This window comes from Pelmatolapia mariae, linkage group LG22, assembly GCF_036321145.2.
Source record: "Pelmatolapia mariae isolate MD_Pm_ZW linkage group LG22, Pm_UMD_F_2, whole genome shotgun sequence".
NCBI classification, from domain to species: Eukaryota; Metazoa; Chordata; class Actinopteri; order Cichliformes; family Cichlidae; genus Pelmatolapia; species Pelmatolapia mariae.
The window spans coordinates 19,994,107-20,018,054 of NC_086245.2; the positions used below are offsets into that span (position 1 = coordinate 19,994,107).

The following is a 23,948-nucleotide window of genomic DNA, read 5'->3' on the forward strand; positions in this document are numbered from 1 at the left end:
GGGGGCGGGCCCCACACTTTGGGAAGGTCTGCATTACCTATTCCTTCATGATGTTTGTACAATTAGAGTGAGCATCTGTCATGCTACCTTTATCTGATTTTAATTCCACTTCAAAGTTTTTAAAGTATGCCTAAAATGAGCAAAGAAAACAAAATGAATATATAGAAAACACAACAATGTTGCCTTAAAAGTAAATGCTGCCCAGAAAGCGAGCTGCCTTAGCCGAGGTTTGTACTCTGTGACTGCCGGGTGAGCAGACAGATGAGAAAACTCTGTAATGTCGGGATTACAGCTTCATACCACTTCTGGCAGAGCTCCTTTTTCTCATCAGTGAATATTTATCACCCTTTATCACTCTGGTCGTGTGTCTGGAGACTCTGACATGCAGCAGAATAAATCTGGGACCAAACAGATACCTTATGCCAGATGTGACTGGTTAGAATCTAAGTTGTACTGATTATGTAATAAAATGAAATCAACAAATTTATTTATTTAATAGATCATAAAAAGGCAAAAAAACATTAAAAAAAAAACAAGCAAAGTGAGACTGTTTTATTGGTTGGTTGTTCCATGGCATCGTTTAAGATTTGGGTCCAGAGATGATTTCTCACTCAGAAAGCTCTCACCCAATGTGAATCCTGACAGTGTTGACCTTAGAGAGACAAATCTATTTCTCTGACCATGTCAAAACCACTGAGTTAAGTCACAAAGGAGGGTAAAGGTCAAAAGAAATTGACAAAATGACTGAGAGAGCGCTAAAACTGAGACTTTTCAGCTGATATTTGCTGGGTTAAATTGGGCCAATTTTATCCGTAGCTGACCGCAGCATGACTACTCTTCAAGGTAATTGGGGGATATTTAACCTCATTATCTCCACTTTCAGCAGTGTATACACTCTTAAATTTGCTCTTAATAGTTTAAATAATGACTGAAATACGTTTTCAGTGAGTCACATTAGACAGGATTTGCCAACCATCATATTTTTAGTGCAAGACACCAGCTCTCAAAGTGCGTAAACAAATCTCACACCTACTGCAAGGAAGCATCAAAGTATCCTCTTTATGGGTTAAACTGGCTTTTTGCACACAGCACACAATCTGAAGATCACACTTTTTAAACATTTTAGCACCTACACTGACCCACAAACACCACTGGAAGTGGAAAAGACAGTTTTTGTGGCTTTAGCTGAAGTTGGCAAACACACAGAGGCCTCTTTATATTCACAAACCGTTCATGTACCTTCAGTGTTTTCTCATTTACTTCTCTCTACAATTTCACAGATCAGAGCCCCACAGAGCGTTACCCCCAATATCACAAATCCCAGTTTAACACGAAACTATAAATATCATTGTGGTTTGTCTTTATCAGCGCATGCAAAGGCTACTGCATCATGCTTTATGTCTGTATTTATTCAAAGTGTTACTTCAGAATTTTCTTTTCAAGCTTCATCCCAGAGAGCATAGATTTGATGAGATCTCTGCAATCCACAGCAGAGGATTTGATGTATTCTGCATGGTAATTACCCATTTGAAAGCCTGTTTCAAATCATTGCTCTACCTACAAATGTGGAATTATAAGCCTTGAAGGAGGGAAGTAAGCACTAATCGTTCATTTTAGTCAGTCTGGTCAGTTTCAAATCTTTCCTATATTAAATCCCTTTTGGACTAGATTCATTCAGTGCATCACTTGTTTGGCTCTTCGTAGTATTAATGAGGGGAGTCCTTCCAATAAGGCCAGCTTGACTTGAAATTCAATTTGGGGGAAATCTGCTCTGTGGGTTTACCTTATTTTAATTATTTGGAATTAGGGGAGCAATTCTATGTGCCAGAAGGGCTCCGGCATTGTCGTTTTTTCTTAATATTCACTCAAGCACATTTTTTAATTAAACTGAATTTATTTACAAAGCATTATGAGGAACTAACGTCTCATCCTGAGTCACGCTGCATTTGAAAATCAAATCCTGAAGACCAAACACTAATAATCCTGTAAAACAGACTTCCTTATTAGTCTGTCCTCATTTCTCACCTGGACTTTCAGGTGTGGGGAGATTCCTTCTCCATAAAGACCAAGTGCGATCTCGGGAAACAGCCAACAGGAGCTGTGCATCAGGTGAAAAGGCCATCTGGGTAACCGTGAGGGTGTGACATGGAAGAACCTGCAGCTGACGCCATGTGGTTGTACTCCACAGCAGCACTGCTGCATGCTCAGCTTTGGATGCCTGGAAAGATAGTAAGGGGTCAGTTCATTGTCAGAAATAAAACACACAATGCTTTATAAAAGCACCTGTGTTTACTTTATAAGCTACTTCTACAGTTGAAGTGTTCCACAATGAAACAAGATTATTTCACATCAAAACAATTAGCACCCCTGATGCTAACAGTCAGTTCTGTATCATTTTCTCAAGCTCCTCCAGATTTGATGGTCTTCTGGCATGGACTTTGGTTTTCGGTTCACCTTACAGGTTTTCAATGGAATTCAAGTTGGGGCTTTTTGCAGGCCACTCAGTAACATTTACTTTGGTCTTGTGCAGGTAGTTCTTCACCAGGAGCGACGTATGTTTTAGGTGGTTGTTGTGTTAAAAGACAAAGAGACAACCCAGACCCAGTTTTGCTACCAACTACTTGAGGTTGTCTTTCAAAATCTTTACATATTATAGCATCCCCATAATACATCCACCGTGTTTCACTGTGAGGACAGTGATCTTTGAGTTGTACGCCTTTCTCTTCTTCTTTCAAACATAAACAGTGCCTTTGTGGCCAAAGAGCTCTCGTTTCCAGTACGCATAAACTTTCTGCAGGTCGTTCTTTCTTACTTTAGTCTAGATTCAAGGTGTCTCATATGCAGAAGTTTCCTTGGTATGCAACCTCACACTTCATTCCAGTGCAGGGATCTAGTGGTTGTCTTCTTTGAGACCACAGTTCCTGACCTGGCTAAGTCATTCAATGATATCTTAGCAGTTGTTCTGGTGTCTTTAGACTCACACTTGTTTTCTTTCCAGAGTCTTTCAAACCTTTTGCTTCCTACCCTCTGCCAAATTTGTTCTGTACTGTGTGGTACTCTGTGATGATACTTCTCACTCCAGATCTTAACACTTGGAAATGTTGTGATAACTTTGTATATCCATCTCCTGCTTTGTGAGCATCAACAAATCTTTTTATCAAGTCTAAACTGATTGATTTTGTTTTGGGCATGATGCTTTCTCAAGTAACTGATCAAACTCTCACTGAAGTTTTTATAGTGTGTGTAAATTGGAAGATAACTCTCAGTTTGAACTTGATTTTTAGAAGCTTTGAGCATTACAAAGTTAAAATACACTATTGCACAGCAGTGGTTTCTGCTTCGACTCAATAAAGAGGTCAGCTTTTCAGGGGGTCTAATAATATTGACCCTGATAATCTCATTTTTTCCCTGAAATAATTCTGTTATTGTGTGCAAACAAAAATGATTTATGCTTTCTAAAGAAAACTTTTTTAAAAAGTCTAGAAATACTATGTTGAAAATCCCACGGTCTGTTGAAAAGAAAAGAAAAAACACTGAACATTTTTGACAAAAACCTTCAGTTTCATAGGGGCTTAATAATTCTGTCTGAGTCTGACGTTTTGCACAAAATATATCTTGAAGAGTAAAGGGATTAGATTTAATAAATACTGGATCAATATACATTCACCCACATAGAAATGAATCTGGTGTTGCTGAAATTAAGAAAATATCTTAACGTAGTTCCTCTTAATGGTCTATGAAGTATCTGTGATTAACTACAGCTGGTAATTTATTTGTGCAAACATAAAAAGCGTTTCACAGCTCACACAGTAAAATGTTAACGTTCGAGGATCTCAGTGAAGATCCGAGAAAGAGGATCACAGATTTAGACAAGTTAGTAATGTCTCTTTCGGCATAATTCAAGATGATCTGTTCAAACAGCTGCACAAGATCTGAAAACACCCTCAGTTATAAGGAAGTTGGTTTGGGTGGTCAGAAACAATCCAGACACCACAAAGGTACAGGCCTACATAAACTGGAAGCTGCTGGACATTGCTGTCTACTCTCAAGTGAGTCTTACATGGCTATGTAAGGAGAGGCTGCTGTCCAAGAAAGAAGGACCTGGCTCCAAAATGAACAACCCCAAGCTCGACTAATGCTTGTAGCTGTAACCTCTGAAGGAAAGTTTTATGATCAGATGAGACCAAAATTAAGTTGTTTGGCTACAAGTACTGTCAGGTCAGCCTGGGATTTTAGAAAATATTGGGACCTAGAGGAAAATAAATCAACATACGGACTGGAAAGCAAACCAAGTAGAACCAATCTACAGTCTGATTTGCCAACCAGAGCGTTAAAAAGACCCACACAGCAACAAGAGCAGCAGCAGCAGTCCAGAAGTTTTGAGATATACGTGCACAGAATGATGAAAATGAAAATAGTTATTAACTGTATTTAAAGCACATTTGGGTCACTTTGTCACAAACTTTGTGTACAGGATATTATGGGCTTATGGTGAAGAGCGGTTAAAAAGAACGGCATAATTCAGCTTTTTCTCTGAATAATTCATATACATTTGAGTAAAATAAAGTAAAAATGACACACTACTGCTTGGTGTGCGCATAATTGGGGATTGGCTTTATTTACATTTATTGTAAGAAAATGGTCAAATGAAGTGGTAGAGGTTAGTTAGATGGTTCTGTCAGATGTGTACATTTATTAGCATATAGGTTTTGATTTTTACATCTGGTTTTTGATTTGAAGGTTTTTCATCTAAAGATCTAATGACCCAATGACTAGTGTTGAAAGACAAGCTAGACAGGTGAACTAATTGAATCTATTAAAAAAGGAAATCAATTAAAATTTACATGGTTATTGAGGGGAATCTAATAAAACCCATTTGGGTAAATGAAAAAAATCTCTTAAGCAAGGAAACTGCACAAATTCACATAACTTGACAAATAAATCTAGTGAAGTAAAGGCATCATAGTGCTGGGCAATAGAATCTGTGGGACTGGCATACGTGGATGTAGTAATTAAGACAAACTACCTCAGAAATCTTCAACATAACTTCAAACCATCAGCCTCACAGCTGAAGCTTGAACACAGTGGGTGCTTCAAAAGGTCACTGAGCCAAAACACACATTAAATGTGGTTGTGGAATAAGTAAAACAGCCAAAGTCCTGTCCTCAAGTCCTGTCCTCAAGTCCTGCCCTCAAACTTATTAAAAGTGTGTGGACTGTGCTTACAGCCATGTGAAAGTCAAAGTATATCTTGATGCTTCCAAAGGAATTAAGAGGGTAAGCAGCAGCCAGATGTTGCTGATCAAATGCATGCGATTAATTGATCATCTGCAGGTGTGAGTCCTGGCAGTTTGCTGGTCTGGAGCATTTGGGTATGTGTGAACACAATTCCACCAGTGGATGTCCCAAGGTGTTACGATTTAATGTTGTCAGTGTTTTGTTTTATGTTATGTTTAAGGATTTGTTCTCGTTTCCTGTTTTATTGTGAAGGTCTGCGTCTCATGTGAGTGTGTTCAGTTTTACCTCTGTCTCGTCTTGTTGATTATTCCCAGCTGTGTTCCCCACCTGTGCGCAATCTCCCTGTGTTTCCCTGTGTGTATTTAAGTCGCGTCCTCTGTCTTTGTAGTTTGGCCGGTCTGTCTGTGTCTCCACCATGTCTCGTCCGTGTGTTTCCCTGCCGCCCAACCGTCATCTGTTTTCTGCTCGCTGTCATTCGTGTTCAGGTTTGTGTTTCTGTTCAGGGTTAGTAGTTTAGTTTTCCCAGTATAGTTTAGTTCTCCGTTCACCATTTTGACCATCACTTTTGTTGTGTTTGCCAGCCATTTTTTAGCCAACCTGGTTGTCCCTTTTAAGATAAAGCCTCTTCTCATCCCACAAACTGGTATTCATCTTCTTTTATGTTGCGGCTATGAGCCGGGTCGTAACAGAATTGGGGGCTCGTCCGGGATACATTCTGTCGTCGCTGGAGGGTCCAAGGGACCGCTTCAGCATTCGTGTTCGCTGGAGGGTCCGGGATTCGTCTGCCTCCGCTGGAGGGTCCGGGGGACCGCTTCAGCATTCCGTCTGCCTCCCGTCTTCGCTGGAGGGTCCGAGGGACCGCTTCAGCATTCTGTTTCAGCTGGAGGGTCCGAGCGGCCCGTCTGGCCTTCGTCTGTCTTCGCTGGCGGGTCCGAGCGGCCCGTCCGGCATTCGTCTGTCTTCGCTGGAGGGTCCGAGGGGGCCTGTCCAGCCAACATTCGTCTTAGCTGGAGGGTCCGAGGGGCCTGTCCAGCCTTCGTCAGTCTCCGCTGGAGGGGTCCAAGGGGCCTGTCCAGCCAACATTCGTCTTCGCTGGAGGGTCCGAGGGGCCTGTCCAGCCTTCGTCCGTCTCCGCTGGAGGGGTCCAAGGGGCCTGTCCAGCCAACATTCGTCTTCGCTGGAGGGTCCGAGGGGCCTGTCCAGCCTTCGTCCGTGTTCGCTGGAGGGTCCAGAGGACCGCTTCAGCATTCCGTCTTCGCTGTAGAATAGCGGCCAGTGCCTTGTGCACTGGTCCTCCAGGACTACAGCATTCATGGCTCTCTAGGTCATGAATCAAACATTTTCATTTGGGGTTAAATGTTTGATTTTTGGGTGGGGGGAAATGTTACGATTTAATGTTGTCAGTGTTTTGTTTTATGTTATGTTTAAGGATTTGTTCTCGTTTCCTGTTTTATTGTGAAGGTCTGCGTCTCATGTGAGTGTGTTCAGTTTTACCTCTGTCTCGTCTTGTTGATTATTCCCAGCTGTGTTCCCCACCTGTGCGCAATCTCCCTGTGTTTCCCTGTGTGTATTTAAGTCGCGTCCTCTGTCTTTGTAGTTTGGCCGGTCTGTCTGTGTCTCCACCATGTCTCGTCCGTGTGTTTCCCTGCCGCCCAACCGTCATCTGTTTTCTGCTCGCTGTCATTCGTGTTCAGGTTTGTGTTTCTGTTCAGGGTTAGTAGTTTAGTTTTCCCAGTATAGTTTAGTTCTCCGTTCACCATTTTGACCATCACTTTTGTTGTGTTTGCCAGCCATTTTTTAGCCAACCTGGTTGTCCCTTTTAAGATAAAGCCTCTTCTCATCCCACAAACTGGTATTCATCTTCTTTTATGTTGCGGCTATGAGCCGGGTCGTAACACAAGGTCAAACCACACAATGCTCAGAGAAATTATATTTAAAACAAACAAACAAAAACACTTTAGGGCTATATCTCAGACTCTACAGACCTCAGTTGCCATGTTACATGACAGCACAATTAGCAGAAGACTGAGGCTGCCTCTTCTCTCTAAAAAGAACAAGGCGGCATCACACAGAAAACGATTATTTCAAGTTATTGCTGCTAAAGGTGGTTCTACAAGCTACTGAATGATGGTTGTACTTGGTTTTTCACAGGACTCTGTGAAACTGTGCTTATAAGAGTATTCAAATATCAAACTGGAAATATATTAAGTGTCTTCCATGTATAATTGTGATTCTGTATGTATTGGGGGGGGGCAATCTTTTTATTCCTAACTGTGGGTTTTGCCCAATCATTGAGCCCCAAAAAAAGGAAGAGGTCAAAGAAATCATTGAAAGCCTGATATTGCCTTGGCAATCATTTGTATGATGACTGTAATTAAACTTTCGACTGTAATTGCAGTGCTGACTGTGACATGCAGTCCGGCCTGGAGCTTATCAAACTGACCTTGCATGCAGATGCCACCACTGTTCTGCTGCTGTCAGATGCAAGACAGAACATCTCAAAGCCGTGCCCGTACCTGTGGACAGGGGACAATCATACAGAGGTTAACCATGAACAGCCACTCTGACTGATATATGTTACAGACAGACAGGGAAGGGATAAATGGTGAGGCAGATCAGAGGAAGTGCTCCCAGTGTGACAGTAAATTAAACATTCTTTTATTCCAGAGTGTCACTCCAACAAGCTTCCAGGCTTGAGCCGTCGCCACTTGCTGACAGGTAAATAATTAGAGTGTGAAATTAAAATACTGATCTGTGATGACTAGTCCTTCTCCTGCTGACACAGATGAACAATGATGATGCTCTAGCTAATCACTCACGGCCTAATTGCTTTTAGCTTGCCATCACCTGGTTGTTTTAAAATGCCAACAAGCTCAAACTGCAGTCTGCAACTCAGTGGAAAGAATTTCCTACCCCTACCAGCGAGCTTTCAAACACTGCAGCAATTTGGCCACAACAGGGAGAGGATTATTTATGCCACAAAAAATAATTTAGTCACTTACTCATTTTAATGTTTCTATTCTGCACTAAATGATTCAAGGGATGAAGCCAAATGAAGGTAGAAAAATGCTTTTCAACACACACAGTGTTCGCACCTCAAATAAATGGCTGTGTCGTATGTCATGTTTATGGTGGAATGACCAGTAAATGGATTTAACATTGGCCAAAGTGTGGCAATATATTCAATCTGGAGAAGTGGCTCATGGGAAGCCGAGTAGCTGGATTCTGACTAGCTGATGAATATGCCGTTGGAGTTGTGGGTGCAGAGGTGAGGGGGTAACAAAGAAGTCTATGTAGGGAAATCTATTATTTTCAGATAGAGTAGAAACTTTTCAATAGAAGACACAAGGAAACACTGATGTCTTTATAGACACAAATATATCAATAAGTATGTCAGCATTTCACTTATTCTGCATATTCTTACAGCAGGTAACAGAAAATACATATAAGATTTAGATACTCACAGTTTCTGGACCTCAGGCCAAAGTGTGTTCTGGAGAAGATGATCCTCTGGTGGTGGCTCTGCACACACACACGCACACACACAATACAATACAAATAGTTTGCTGTTATTTGTAACGCCCGGAAATCTTAGTTGTACAAAAATAATTAACAATCAGCTGAATAAACAAGGAATGACTGTTATAATCTGAATTTAAATGTGTATCTGGAATCCACACAAATTAAAGAGCAAAGAAAGACTTTAAAGGATTATAGGGGGGTTTAGTAAAGCCCTTTCAGAAACAACATCACTAGTATTTGCGGAACATAATGTACCACACTCAGTAGCTACACTGGGACACAGCTACGTGTTAATAGCTGCTTTGATAGTTACAGGGATGTAAACATACATGCTTCAGAGTTTAGTAGACTGAATAAGACGATTACTAGACTGTAGATTACAAACTGTGGCTAAGCACACATCATCATTTGCTTTCAGATCCTGATCGATCCCGTCTCCAAGTCAGGGATAATTTTTTAAGGTAATTAATCAACTTACAGATGTGGTGTGAATAAATGAGTGGCACTCTCTCAATTTGGAAATGTTTTTTGATTCTGTTGATGTCCGATGCTGCAGGTATGTAAGAAACTCAAAGACTTTTAAACAGCAGAAATTAGAATAACAAGTTGGTTATTCAGTTTGTTAACACTTCACCAGAAATTCTGTTGAGCATTAGAAAGAAAAAAAAATCTGATCCTAAGATTTTATACTATTTGCAGAAAATAAAATTATAATATATTTTTTAGAAATCAAAGGACTTCTTTGGGGGAGAGAGAGACTGGAAACAGGTGTCTCCTGCTCTTGCCAAATTTTGTTTTCTTAACTTGTGAACAGGCTGCACTTTCAGACATTAGGTAGGCACACTCAAATGCTCTCAGAAAGTTGGAATTTAGACTAAAAGTAAGCTTTAGTCTAAATTCAGCCTCAAGCTGTTTGATCTATGTTGAGCCTACGTCTTAGTCTATCCAAGACGGTTACATTTCTAGGGAGGTGCACATTAGGTTAGGGCAGTGGTTCCCAAACTTTTGTCGTTAGGCCCCCCTTTGTTTTACAAGAAAAATCCCCCCCCACCCCCACAAACACATCCTCCAACCACACACACCCATATTTGGATTTCAAACTCCATTGCGGTTTATTTCACACTAGGGGGAGGGCCCCACACTTTGGGAACCTCTGGGTTAGGGTGTGGTGTTTCAGAAGGGTTTATGGTTAGACTGTAACTATGACATACCACAGAAGTGTGTGACTATTCCCTTTCAAAAAGGTTTATGATACAGACTGAAAAGAAGAAATGCTAAGAACATGATAATCAGCTCAAGACACTGTCTCACATTCGCATATGTTTACTTTTAGTTGCATGAAATCCTGAGAAATAAAACCCATCACCTTCCCCCTAAAAGCAACACATTATTTTGAAATAACTTCCTGTTTCTTTCTACTGTGTGTTTCTTAACATTTGCTGGTGTTCAAGCGGGATTAAATGACACCCAACTCTTTCCCTCACATCACCGGATCTGCACAAGTTCAGTTTCTGCTGCATGTAGTTGATAGCTGCACTTTTTGCGTTTTTGCTATCGGACATGGCCTTCCCATTTAGCCTGATTATTCATTTCTCTCCTTGCCCGCAGAACCCAATCAAACAAGTAAAAATGCATTGTTAACAGCGGTCTCCACACTTGGTTGCTCCCGACATAGCCCGGGGTCATCAATACTTAAACTTTGCAATCACATAAACCCGCTTTCTAATTAGCATTGCAGATTAAGGAGTGGCTTCAATCATGCTGATGACAGCCCTTGACACCCTCTAGCCCAGGGGTTTTAAAAGGCTGCACTACTTTCTTTTCATTTGACTCTCGTTCAATTCCCATCTGCCCGTTTCCTACAATTACCTTTTCTTTTGTTCCCCTAGTTTTCCTTTTCCTCCGTGACCGTTTTAGACCTTCTCTGTTTTTAGATGATCAGTTTTAAAACTTTTTTTCTGGTTCCTGTTTTTATTAATTTATTTTCTTGTTGCTTCTGCTCGCATTACTGGCTCCAGCCGGCTCTTCTTTTTCCAAACACCTTTCTCCTGCTGTGATACCATCAGCCTTCAGCAGACCACCTCCCCAAGAAAAAAAACACAGTGGACTCTATAAATAAAGCTCTAACTAACTGCATATCATCAGCTCTTATAAGAGCAACCAGCAATAGGCATATCTCTCAAACTCTTAAATGACGAGTATGACTCAGGCTTTTAGACTCTAGAGGGAAACAGGGATGCCCTTTTGGCTTCAAAATTATTTATCAGAGAGGTTTACAACATTTTAAGTGAGACTAGGTCATCTGTAAAAATACTTGAAAGTGTAGGTCATGCAGCAGTACCTGTCAGGTTGAGTGGGTGGAAGTAAGACTCCTGGTATTGGTCAGATACACTGTTGAACTGCTCCTCTTCTTCTTTGTTTTTCGGCACAAGGTCACCTGTAAATTGAAATTATACTATTACATTATGCAAAAGGAATGAACAAACCCGCATATGAATAAGCTTTCTCAAACTACAGAATGAAACGAAATTGATTTTTGATGGAAATCATCAAACAAAACTGCGGTGTCATTTTTTATTTTACCCTGAAATACAGCCTTGTTGGACAGCCCGAGGGCAGGTGTGCTGGCTCCTTCTGGGAGGTTGGCAGAGTCCTGACATAGTTGAAATAAACACAGAAGGTATATTCATGTGTTAGAGACTGCAAAGTCTTTTTAAGGTGACTGAACAGTCCATTAAGTACTTTTCAGAGAATAAAGCTTTCGTAAGATTTAATTCCAAACATTTCCACCAATGGGAATAATATACCATCAGAATAAAATCAAATATTCTTTAGATAAACATTTAGCTGAACACTTACACTGGATGTTAACAGAGTTTCTTTTGAAGTCCCAGATATATTAGCAAAGTTCTCCACAAAGTTACGAGGTGCTTGAAATACTCTCAGGACCTTCTCATCAGCTCCAGACACAAACTGAAACCTTCCGATCATGGCCAGACACTGCATGTCATATCCATGGATCTGCGGCCGAGAGATTTCATGCCACGTGACCTGCAGTGATGAAAGTCACAAAAAGATATGCTGAACATGTGGCTCTGTTCATTTGGTCGCGTTGGGCAGTGCCTCCCTTTTCGATAGATCTCTGATGTTTGGGGATTTACTTTCTTGGCCCAAAACTCGGGCCTTTGAAACGACGCCAAATACAACATTGATTCTCCCGTGCAAGTGAAACATTTCCAGCTTAAGATCCAAAGTGTTCTCACAGGGGACGATGGAAGCCTCCAATGTGATAACTAGATTTCATTTGGCACTAGCATCAGGTGGTATTGTGGCAATAATCCAAACTGGCATCTTGAATAATGTAGCGGAAGCAGGAAGCTTGACTACAAATGCTTCTACCCCAACTGAATGCTAAACTGGTATGTCTTACCCTGCTTCTAAAATGCTAGGTGGATAACTATATTGGCAATTTAGAAGTGTAGTCTTTTACTTTAATATATTACCCCACTGCAATATTGGTTTCAGTCCCAGCTGAGTCATCTTGGAATATATATAGTGTTGAAACTAAATTAGATATAGCCTAAAGACATTTTAACAAACGGAAAGAATAATACATTAGAACCTGCATATATATCCCATAAGGGACAAGGCAAACGGCCTACGCCAAAAAAGAACAACACGCTAAGTAGCAACTGTTAGGACGAGACAAGACGAAGCAAATAATTTGAATGGCAACGATATTCATTAAATACAAGTGCATGAAATATGGCTGATATATTAAATGATGAAAAAAATAAATGCAGTGTGGTCACAAGTAGTCGTTTTTTAACTAAAATTCTAAATCTTAATTAAATCTGAATTTACTGTAAGGAATATGAACTTTTGATGGGTATGTTTTATATTATCAGTGTATCCCAAGCATTCATCATATAGAGTGAGCAAAGTATAATTAAACTGTGAAATATTACTATACTGTTAATAACTGGGCACCTATTTCTTTAATCTTGCCACTGAATGAGGATACATGTAGAAATCAGAACAGTTTTATTTCATGACAATGTGAGATTTAACATGTATCCAAATCACTAGACAAAGATTACCATTTGGCAATTTTATTTAATTCTAAAGTCACACAGTCATGGTCAGCAACTCCTGTTAACATCTAATCGCTGCCAGATACTGGATGAAATCAGCTCCAAAGAGGAGCATTCCTGTGATTACTTTGATGGCAAGCAGACTGCTGCAGTTGCCCCTTGTTTGCATGGAAGACTCTGGCTTGCGCACACTTGCCATTTTTTCTCTGAGCTGGAGTGAAACTTGAAAAAGTGTGCAGAGTACACACATTCCCCATAGCATTCCCGTATAAAGTACCATTCCCTGAAAAGTAAGACCTCCCACTGGTCTCTAGGCCTGTGTGACTGGGGCCTAAGAAGTAGTAAGTCATTAATCATGTGGTTCAACACAAGTTAAGAACCTTGGGATAATCTTTAACACAAATTTGACATCTGAGAGACAAAAAAAAAATGCTGTGGATGTTGTGCATATTTTGTTACATCTAAACTGGACTACTGTAATACACTGCAGTTAATCAATCATCTTTTGCCCCTTTTCAATGAGTCCAAAAATAAAAAACTGACTGGAACCAAGAGAGCTTTGCACTGCCTCCTTGTGCATTACAGAGTTAAAAAGTGGTGCTGTTTCTGTTTAAAGCCTCATATGTGGTATATATGCCGGTACAAGACCAAAAGACCTCAGACAAGTATCAGCTGACCATTTTTAAATCTAAGTAGAAGACATAACTTTTCGGACAAGCTTCCAGAAACGAATGATTTCTGGAACTGAGATTGAAGGATTGGCTGCTGTTGGATTATTTCAGGGAAACACTGAATGTGTGCATGTACGACACGGCATGGATTGTAGGGTTTATGCTAAACGAAGCTTGAATTTATGTTGAGCGGCGAGAAAAAAAGAACTAACTAATATACCTCAAACACATTTTCATGGTATCATATCTCTAAAGCCATATAGTGAGACAGAAAGGTCACTGTAACTGCTGTTGTTATGATTTAATGCTGCTAATTTTGCATCTGTTTTTACCTTTTTGCTCTCTTGTGTCCTCCATGGGGTAAATAACCTGGTGGTCTGGTCAGAGCCCACACTGAGGATGAACTCACCCTCAGGATCCCAACTCAGGTCTTGAACTGCATTAAAGTGACCTGATATCACAACTCCAGGTCTCCACTCTCCCTGGAAGAAAGGATTGTAACTGCTCAGCTGGTTTTAGACATCAACAGCTATATCAGTGGTACATGTTCCTGTCTCAGAGGCAAATTTATTTTAAAACACAACCTCAGGTTTGTGCTGTACTGTAAATGTAAGTTCAAACTGGGTATAAATGTAAACCCAGTTGTCTCAGAATTAAATCATTGGGCCTTGAGACATTTATTCGATTTCAGGGACAAGCAACAAAGACAAATGCTAAGCCAGTCATACTGAGTGGCAGGCAGGAAACCTGGTGTGACTAATTACGCTCAAATACACTCTCACAGTGAAGCCGAGGGGAAATGCACAGACAGTGAATCTTAATTCAAATTGAACTGCCACTCTGCTTCAACATAAAAATGATGTATACTTCTTCTGGAAATGATGGGAAAAAAAAAACGTTAACATGCAACTAAGTAAAGGACATTGATTTGAAAGTTTAGGTATAATCACCACATCGATGGCTCTCACCTCTTTGTCTGCGTCCTTGCACCAGAGATGTAGTGCACCGTGAAAAGCATGAGCTAGAATCATGGAGCCGTCCGCGCTCATCTGGCAGCCGTAGAAGCCTAAAGTGTTACCACCAACCTCCCCGACACGCACCTGGCGGGAAAGGAAAAAAATAAATAACTGAGGGCAAATTTATTGGGATGTATTATTTTTTAAAAAAAACTTTGCGAGGAACCTAGAAGTAATGCTAATGCTGTCACTAAAACTAGCTTCTTTTTATCTCATTCTACTCACAAAAGTGAAGCCATTCCTCTGTTTAGACTCGACTACTGTAATAGGGTTTATTCATGTGTCAGTGTGTCACTGCTTAGCCGAATGCAGCTGCTCCAAAGCACTGCTGCATGGTTATCAACTGGCACGTGCAATTGAGACCCCATATATCTCCCACATTATCTCAGTGTCCCTATACTGGTTGCCTGTGAATTCAAAATAAAAGTCAAGATTTTATTATTCGCTTTTAAGGCATTATATGGGTTGGGGCCTTCTTGGCTCTCTGATCTTTCAATATATCACAGAGGTCTGCAAATGCTCCTAGCTGTCCAGAGGTCCAGATTAAAGCACAGAGGAGATCAGGCCTTTGCAGTTGCTCTACTCACAAAATGTGGTTGCCAAACTGCCTCTTCACATCTGGACCCTTTTTTATCCTTTGGCTTTTAAATCAGAATGAGCTGCGAGTCTTTTGTGTGTGAGGGTTGCTCATCTTATGTTTCCTTTCTTAAACTACATCATTTTGTCCCATGCTTTTATGTTATTTGATTATTTTAGATGTATAGTAGATTTCTATATAAGTAAATCATCGCTGACATTAACGTGCATTAAGTGTCACATACAGAGAAATAGCAGCGGCGTAAAGAAAGGATCCTACTGCATATAACAATCTCATATGCAGTAGTGCATAAAGCTCATGTGTCTCCTCTTGGTTCTATGTAAGCCTACACGCTGAGGTTTATGCAAAACAGGTTGAGGGAGGGAGAAGTTAGGATTGTCAAAGCTCTTCTCAGTCTCCTTCTAAGACTTATTAACTAACAGACTACGTAATGGTAGACAGAAGCAGGAAAAAACCGAAAAAAATAAAAACCTAACAAATTAAGCCAGCGAGCCAGATGAGAAATTATGTAAAATGGGACTTATTAGTCTCATTGAATAATAATAAGAAATTAAAAATTAAAATAATAAAAATTGAGTTGAATAAACTCTCTGCCACCCCCCCCCCCCCAAACAAATACATTTGTCTAATACATAATGAATGCAATTGCAGCCCAGCGTATCACATTAAACAAATAATGATGAAAAATGTTTGAGCTTAAAAACACTGAGAGATTTACATAAATTGGATTTGGTTGAGAGCTCGTGACCCGTACATCATGCTATATAGAGACTAAACCCTCCATGTGGTGTGAGCTCGCAGTACAAAAGACATCCAATTTTAAAATTACCAGTAATCACAGCCAGAAAAATGATTGACTCCTTTAGGATTTTCATCACCTGTCCAATCATGTGCCCCTTGCCTTTGTGCATACAGACAGTTTTGTATTGAATTTTGTGGATTCAAATCGCTGCCTGTAACAGAAAGCCCATTTTGATTTAAGTGCAGTTACCAATTACCCAAACAAATGAAAATTCACTGTTTAAACCCCCTATGAGGTCATCCGAACTCACTTTAAGTTTCTTTAAAGTTTATTCTAAGGCAAGAAGAGAAAAGAAGTGAAATACGTAAATCAAGTTTGATATAAGAAGTTAAAGGAGAACTGCAACAACAAAAAATTAATATTCTAGATGGCAACAAGAATACAGACTATAAAGCTTTGCTTTAGTTCCTGCACTGGATTCTGGATTAATTCAACCATTCATTGAAATTAATACCCAAAGTAGATATAAATTACATCCTGAAATAGACGACAATATTAGTATTGTGCTGTTGCTTATATAATCAGTCCAATTCAATGTGGGATTACACGACAGAAATAACTTAAAAACAATGTAGAAATTAATCAGAGTATTCAGGCCACAGGGAGCCGTTTTAACCATGAGCTGTCAAGTGATGCAACTGGTTCGCACAAGAAAAGAGAACTACCTTCATCCTTCAACAGTGATAGACAGCGCAACACACCGAGTCTGTACACTTCAAGGACAGCGGGCATATTGCAGACCAGGTTAACTTCTCACTGCCATGAAGAATTCAAACAATTAAAAGCTTTATTGGGCCTTGAGGCCTTGGAGGCAAACTGGGCCCAAAGGGGAGATGTATTCAAATCGATAGCAGTCAAACCAAACATCAAGTGCTACACTGCTCCCTCAGCAGCACTGTGTTCTGTATCCAGGTATCTCTTCCATCTTTAATTATCCCATGCCTTAAAATGATATATGTACTGGCTATGAGGAAATTTGAGAATTGCTAAATTCACACTTTTTTTCCCCTATTGTACAGCTTGGTCAGTAACCTTTGTTTTTTTGTTTTTTTAAAAAAGGTAGTTTATTGTCACCAGTGACCTGAGGCAAACTGCAGAACACACAGTGAACAATGTGTATCAAACAAAGACCTTAAGAGGCTACGCAAAAACACAGTATCAGCAGAACATACATAATTTAGCTACGGCATGTACTGTATGTGGAAGTAAACTGAGGATCTCAATCATCCTACGTTCTCGCCTGCATATACTGGTCAACAGTGACCTTCAAAATAATGCCCGTATGCAGGCTGAAACACAGCGGAACTAATGACAGCGATAAAGGCATGCCTTTACTTTGAATGGCACAATCTTCCAGCCATCTAGAAAGAGACAGAGTAAGAGAGAGGAAAGAGAGACAACCTGGAAGAAACATAGATGCCGAGATTGAGAGAGAACGGGATGCAACATTAAGCAGATTGATTTTAAAATTCTGCACACAAGAGGCAGCTGTAAATCATGTAAAAACTCGCAGAGGCAAAAAGCCGTCATCTGTCTTGTTTACGAGAGCAGGAACAATATGGATGTGTGGTGTGCCTTATCGCTGGACAGTGGGTAGTGGGAGTATTTGGGAGTAATAGAACAAGGACAGTAAAAATGGGGAGGTATATATCATTCTCAGAGAGAGAGAGAGAGAGCTTAGCCATACTGAGAAAACCCATACAGCATGAAGCACAGGTGTTAAAACCCACTTCTTCTTTTTTTTTTGGAGCAACACTGAAAGATGGTGAGAGTGGGTCTTCGGTTTTTCTCAGTCCTGTAGAAAATTCAATGTGAAAATCTGTGTAAAATATAATAAAAGCTATAGTGAAGCATTATTTCCATGATATATGCAATAATGGACTTCTCTTAATTATCTTGGCAGACATTTAGCACAATCTACAGTGTGGGAATATTTGTGCTTGCCTAAAGATTTGGAAACGATCTGACAGAATAAGAATGAATCAATGACGTATACACTATTTGTAACAGAAAAAGGCCGCCTATTTATTACAGTGCTCCTCAGTATAAAGTTTGCAGGGTGTTTAACTGAGTTCAGACTGTCATGTGTGGGTTATTACTTGAAATATTTGGGAATTCATTTTCAACTTGAAAGTGGTTCATTAGGAAGTACAGATAAAAAATGTTTTTGTGTAAAAGAATATTTTTTTTAGCTTTTTGTGTTTATGATTTGGTTTTGTCTTTGTTAATTCTTTTTAAAAACACTTTTTTAGTACTTTAACGTTTGTGTACACATAATGTCAACAGCAACAGAAACTAATGTCTTTAATTTTTAGAGAAAACTGTGATATACATCTCAGAACCCAATGCAACTTCTTCAGGTTTTCACTTTTCAGTAACACAGTAGTGTGCAAAAGTCTTGGGCCGCCCATCGCTTCTTCATTTTGCTCAAGAATGATGGGAAATGGCTGCAGTGATTTCATGAAACATACAAAACTACATAGAAATACAGTATGTAAGGCAAAAACTACCATTATAACGAACTTTAAAATTTATATTTGGTATGACCACCTTTGTTCTTCAGCGCAGCCTGATTGTGTTGCATTATGGATCATGCTGGAGAAATGCAGCTTCAAACCATGATAAAGCATGGCTGTAGATACTCACTATTGTGCCTTCTTTCTGACGTCCTCTGTACATAAGGACAATGATTGGAGCTAAAAATTTCAAACTTAGATTCATCACTCCATAAGATATGTTGCCACTGATTTTTAGTCCAGTTCTTCTGTAATTTGGCATACCTAAACCTTGACAGCCACCTTTCCACTGAGACCATTTCTGATGAGTCTTCAGTGAAGAGTGGATACAGAGATGATGCAAAAATTCCAAATGCCTTTATCAGGTCTTTGCTTTATTTCTTCCTTTGGTATTTTCCAACTAACATAAAGGCAGAATATGTGCTTTTGTGACAGGCTGCTAGTAATAAAGTGTCTAAAGACGCAAGTTAAAAATGGTTGTTTGCTGCGTTGTTTGTTATGTGTGGTTCATCTCTCGAATTAGGTGCCCTTTTTTATGCCTGAATGATTCATAGGTCAACATTAGGTAGCTTATCATAAACATAAAACAAACACGCTCCTATGAAAATGGTCATGTACAAGCCTCGAAGAACTATTGCTCAAGACCGCTTTAAAAACTTACAAGAAAGTCTGGGTCCTTGGAAAAAATATAAAGAAATGGCATGTGGTTCAAGATTTTTGCAAAAAGAAAATAATAAAAATCACGTTTTGGATTACTGACACGGTTGATTTGCTGATTTTTTTTTTTTAAACTATAGACTCACTTTGCATGAAATGAACTACTTGTAGCGTCATCTATAAAACAGAACTCACTTTGGACTTTGTTGCTTTTTGTGATCTGCCATGCGACTAAGTGTAACCTGAGGAGGATACATACGCCGAGGTCTAAATAAAAGGTTATCTTCAGACACACACACACACAAACTGATAATCCCTCTAGGCGTTGTGGTGGCCCGCTGTGGTCAGTTGGAGATGTTAATTACCAGTGTGCCTCGTTAGTGAGATGTGCTTTACGCAGCGGTGGGCCCCAACCATCCCACTGCTAACCCTGCTCTCCATTAAATCTCACCAATTACTCTAATCAGCGTAAAGAAGTGGAGCGCTTCTTTGTAAAAAATAGCTAATTAAGGCACACATGGCTGGTCATTTAGCTCTGTGGAATCCCCCCCCCCCCCCCCCCCCCCCCCCCCCAAACAAAAAGGTCAAAAAGGAAAACCTTTGTGAGGGTAGAGAAAACACTCAAATGCCTTTAATTCCCAAAAACATATCATTATATAAATTGAGTTTAATTCAATTCAAGGTGTCATTGTTGTACCTGTGTGTTTCTGGTGTAAGTGACAAAGCGTCTAAGGTTAAGTTTCCTCTGCAGGCAGGGGAAACTGTCAGTTCAAAGGGTTTGAATCTCAAAAAGAAATGGAGGGGAGAGCAAAGAGAGGAGGAGACTCATATGTTATGCACTCTTACATTCAGCAAAAAGGTTATTTCAGGTATGGGGGTTATTTCTTTATTTTTGGTATCAAGAGAAAAAGCTCTGGCTATGGATGGAGATTGGCTGCACTAGACTTGACGCCCATCGCTGCTTTTTCTTTCCCCTCTGACTGCTTTGTCTAATCATACTGGGAAGAATTTGTGACATCAGTGCTCGCTTCAGGTCCTAATCATCATCCCTTTGTCGGATTCAAGACTTTTATAATTTTCTCCTTTCTGTGGTCTTTGTTGCTCGTCGCTCTGAATGTGGACGATGAGATCAAAGGTGCAAAAATGCAACTGATCAAGTGTGGAATCTTATTCATTACTGCAGAATGTGATCACAGCCGAGGTGCCTGCCATGACGAGGTCAGCCACTTCTGTTCAACTGGATGAGTGCGATGTGTGTGTGAGAGCATTTTTGGTCCACCATTCTGGGATGCCTCTGTGTCCGAGCATATCTTTGGCAGTAGTTTGTATCAGACGCCTATGCAGTAAGTGTCAGGTATGAAGGAAGGTACTCTGAGGTAGCCCTGAACCACATGAGAATAGGCTTGCACAAAAAAAGAAAAAGCTGTGGGGCAGATGGGCAGAGAACTGTTTTTTCTTTGCCATCCACACTTGAGTTAAATTTAGTCTCATTCTAGCACAACAGCAGCTGTTTGGGCTCCAAAGACACGAGGTGGAGGGGGGGAGAAAGAAAAGGAGGACAGAGATGATGTCAGAAGGGGATAGAAAAAAAAGGGAGGAGAACATTATGAAAGGTGGGTGTAAAGAGTCAAAAAGAAAGACTGATGATTAAAAAAAAAAATAGGAAAAGTGGTGCAGTCAGAGGCTATGGCACATCTTCCACCAGCAGCCTCTCCATCTCTTGTTGGATGTGTTAGGGAATGGGCTGTTAAAAAAAGGGGGCTCAGTGTGAGTAAGTAATAGAAGGGAGGATGGGGGGAGGACAACACCGGCTTTGCTAAACTCACAGTGCTGGGCTCAGCGCCTCTTCATCACTGTCTATCACTTCTATTCCTGACACTTCAATGTCAGGGAGAGTGGAAACTGACGCAAGGGCACTGACAGCAGGAGAAGGGATACTGTGGGCGGAGGGTGCAGGGGGGGTTCAGGCTCCAGATCATGTCACAAGCAACTGAAAGGAAAACTGGCCAAAATAGACTGAGGAGGTGGGTGTGCGAGTCTCCGTGGATGTGTGAACAAACCCTGTGCTGACTATCGAGAATGACTGAATTCACTTATTGTATATGTGTGTAGGCTCTGTGGACCTGCATGCACAACACTGACCTTCTCTATCCACACTCCAGAACCCTCCTCAGGAGCCCAGAGGATCATGGTTTTGTCCATAGAGGCAGAGAGCAAACAGAGACGCTGTTGCAGCTCGCCACCTGCAGGAGGAGATAAAGAGATCTATTTTCAGGAAAGGCATGGAGATCAAAAAATTACTTAACAGTTGATCATTAGGCCAGTGCTTCTCCATCTTTATGACGTTTAAGCTGAAGTACATCCTGCTCCCAACATCCTTTGTTCTCGGCCGCAACTGCAAGTTATTTCAACAGTCAAATTTTCATAGCATGTTTTTTTTAACTACTTATCATTTTAATAATCTCAGCGACCTCTTTACTTTTAGTGGAGCTCAAAAACTCAAGGAGTACTGATGAACATGTTTTGCTCTTTTCAAACTGACTGCTCTCTATTTACAACAAACACCAAGAACAAGAAAAGATCACAAACGATGGTGCTGTGGTTAAAAGCTCTCTGCTCCCCAAACACACAGATAGCTGCAGGCATGACTGCTTTCCATGCAAAGACCACCAAACTGCAGGGAGAGTGCAACTGTCATTTCGTGAAGTGTTTTTCAGTTTGGACAAATGTTTTTGCATTATAATTATTGTAACTTATGTTGAATTATAAATTAAAAATAAAAGATTGTTTGTATTGATATATCTGAAGCAAAGATATATGTAAAGTGAATGTGATGCAGGAGAACCAGAGTTTAAAGCAAGAATTTATTGCATCCATTGGTCATTCCTTTGAGGACTAATTAAGTCAATAACTTTTAACACTTCTACTTTTCTTTTTCCTTTTAAAATGTCACAGTCTCTCGCTGGCTTTTGTAAGCCAAGACTGAAAGACAAAAGGGGAAAAACATGCCTCTCAGCGTTGTGTCCAAGCCAATTCATTTACTTCCACCAGCTGTGGAAATTGAGTAAGTGATTGAAATGTTTTTTCTCTGAATCTAAAATAAATGGTCTGATTGTGTTTTTGACTAACATAACTAATAGATTGTAGCAATGACCTACTGGCAAATTTATGCAAGTGCATGCCCAAAAACGGGCGTCATAGCAGCCATTTCCTCCCAGGTTTTAATCAAGGTACCTTGATAGAAAGGAGGCTGCCAGTGAACCCCATACACCCAGTTCTCATGGCCTGCCAGCACCGTTTCAAGGGACACAGCAAACACTGAGGACTTATCTGTAGAAAGAACACATACAGACGCCAAATGAAGCCTAAAAAAACAGCTTAAAAACAACAAAAAAAACTCCACAGGAAATAGTGTCGGATTACGACAACAACTGCATGAAAATTGAAAAATTCCACACACAAAAAAACAATTATGTATAAACATACATACAGGTCTGTAATCATCATGTGCCATTAAACCTTCAAAAAGCATCTCTCTTCATTTGGCTAATTAGCGCCCCTTTTATAATCAAGCCTGGGTGGCCCACTCACCTCTCTCCTTCACTTCAAAAATGTCCTCTTTCATTTTGATGATGCTGTGATTGTCCTCTGCATGGGTGTCTGTGCCAGACTTGGCACACAGCCTCCACACTCTGATGAGAGAGTCCTGCGAACAGCTGGCTAATAACAGCTCCCCACCTGAATGAGTGAGAGTTAAAAACCCAAAAACCTTCATTACAAAGTTATTTTGTGTCGGCTCTTAAAATATTCTATTGCAGAATCTATCCTCACTTTGCATCGTTTTATTTAATCAGATCATGTCCTTCAGTGAAACGTGTGGTATTATGAAATATAGTGGTATTGTTTTGGTGTGAACAGAAGCAATGACAGTCCAAAAAACCATAGAGAGATCAGACACATTAAGTTTAATGGTTAGTATACTTGAACGTGTTGAAAACCTCACCACTTCTTTGTACTGTTCTTTCCACAAAGTGGAATAATTGTACATCTTCCGTGACTTTAAATAACAAGAACTAGGTGTACAAATTTAAAATTATTTGGGATTGGTGTTCACAGACCTGGCTTTTAAGCGTAGTCCACAGATTTTCAATAGGGTTGAGGTCAGGGCTTAGACAAGTCTATTCCAGAAGCTTTTCTAAACAGCTGCAGATTCCACGATCATCAGTTTAAAGAACTGTACAAGTTATCTGGGCATGCCAACACTTTGCCAAGGTCTGGAAGAAGACCCAAACTGTTACCCTCAAATACAAGGAAGTTGGTTAGAAGCAACCCATGAACCATCAAGGCTCAACCCCTTCATGAACTGGAAACTGCTGAAAGACAAGCATTACTGTCCATAGTGAATAGAGTTTTATATCACAAAGGACAGAGGATGCCAACCAAGAAAGTAGCCCCTGCTCCGAGGTTAACACCTTCAAGCCTGACTAAAAGTTGCAGCTGCCCACATGGACAAGCAAAATGTTTTGATGGTCAGATAAGACAAAAACTGAGCTATTTGGCCACAATGACAAGCGCTATGTTTCCAGGCGTAAAGGTGAGGTTTTCAAGCCTAAAAACAGTGTGCCAACTCTCAAGCATGGTGGTGGTAGCATCATGTTCTGGATGGAATAGAATGAGTTGGAATAACAAAGTTGGAAGAATACCTTCAAATTCTTCAATTTCACCGCAAAACAACAACCAGATGGTTAAAATGTGGATATTTGGCCAAGAAGAGTGGCAAATATCCAGTCAGAATTATGCCAGAAGCTTGTTGGTGGCTAAAACAATATATAAAG

The 23,948-nt window shown here is 40.2% G+C and overlaps 1 protein-coding gene across 1 annotated transcript in view; it reads right to left on the bottom strand.

Moving 5' to 3' along the window:
• Positions 1–23,948, bottom strand: part of elp2 (elongator acetyltransferase complex subunit 2) — a 36,664-nt gene that overhangs the window by 6,781 nt on the left and 5,935 nt on the right. Inside the window, exons 8-18 of the mRNA XM_065470985.1 lie at positions 22,705–22,851; positions 22,348–22,443; positions 21,256–21,356; positions 14,493–14,624; positions 13,857–14,006; positions 11,619–11,810; positions 11,343–11,412; positions 11,101–11,196; positions 8,702–8,759; positions 7,681–7,753; positions 2,026–2,218 (exon numbers count right to left, since the gene is read on the bottom strand). Of these exons, the coding sequence (XP_065327057.1) occupies positions 2,026–2,218; positions 7,681–7,753; positions 8,702–8,759; positions 11,101–11,196; positions 11,343–11,412; positions 11,619–11,810; positions 13,857–14,006; positions 14,493–14,624; positions 21,256–21,356; positions 22,348–22,443; positions 22,705–22,851 (1,308 nt within the window). The remainder of the gene's footprint in view (positions 1–2,025; positions 2,219–7,680; positions 7,754–8,701; positions 8,760–11,100; positions 11,197–11,342; positions 11,413–11,618; positions 11,811–13,856; positions 14,007–14,492; positions 14,625–21,255; positions 21,357–22,347; positions 22,444–22,704; positions 22,852–23,948) is intronic.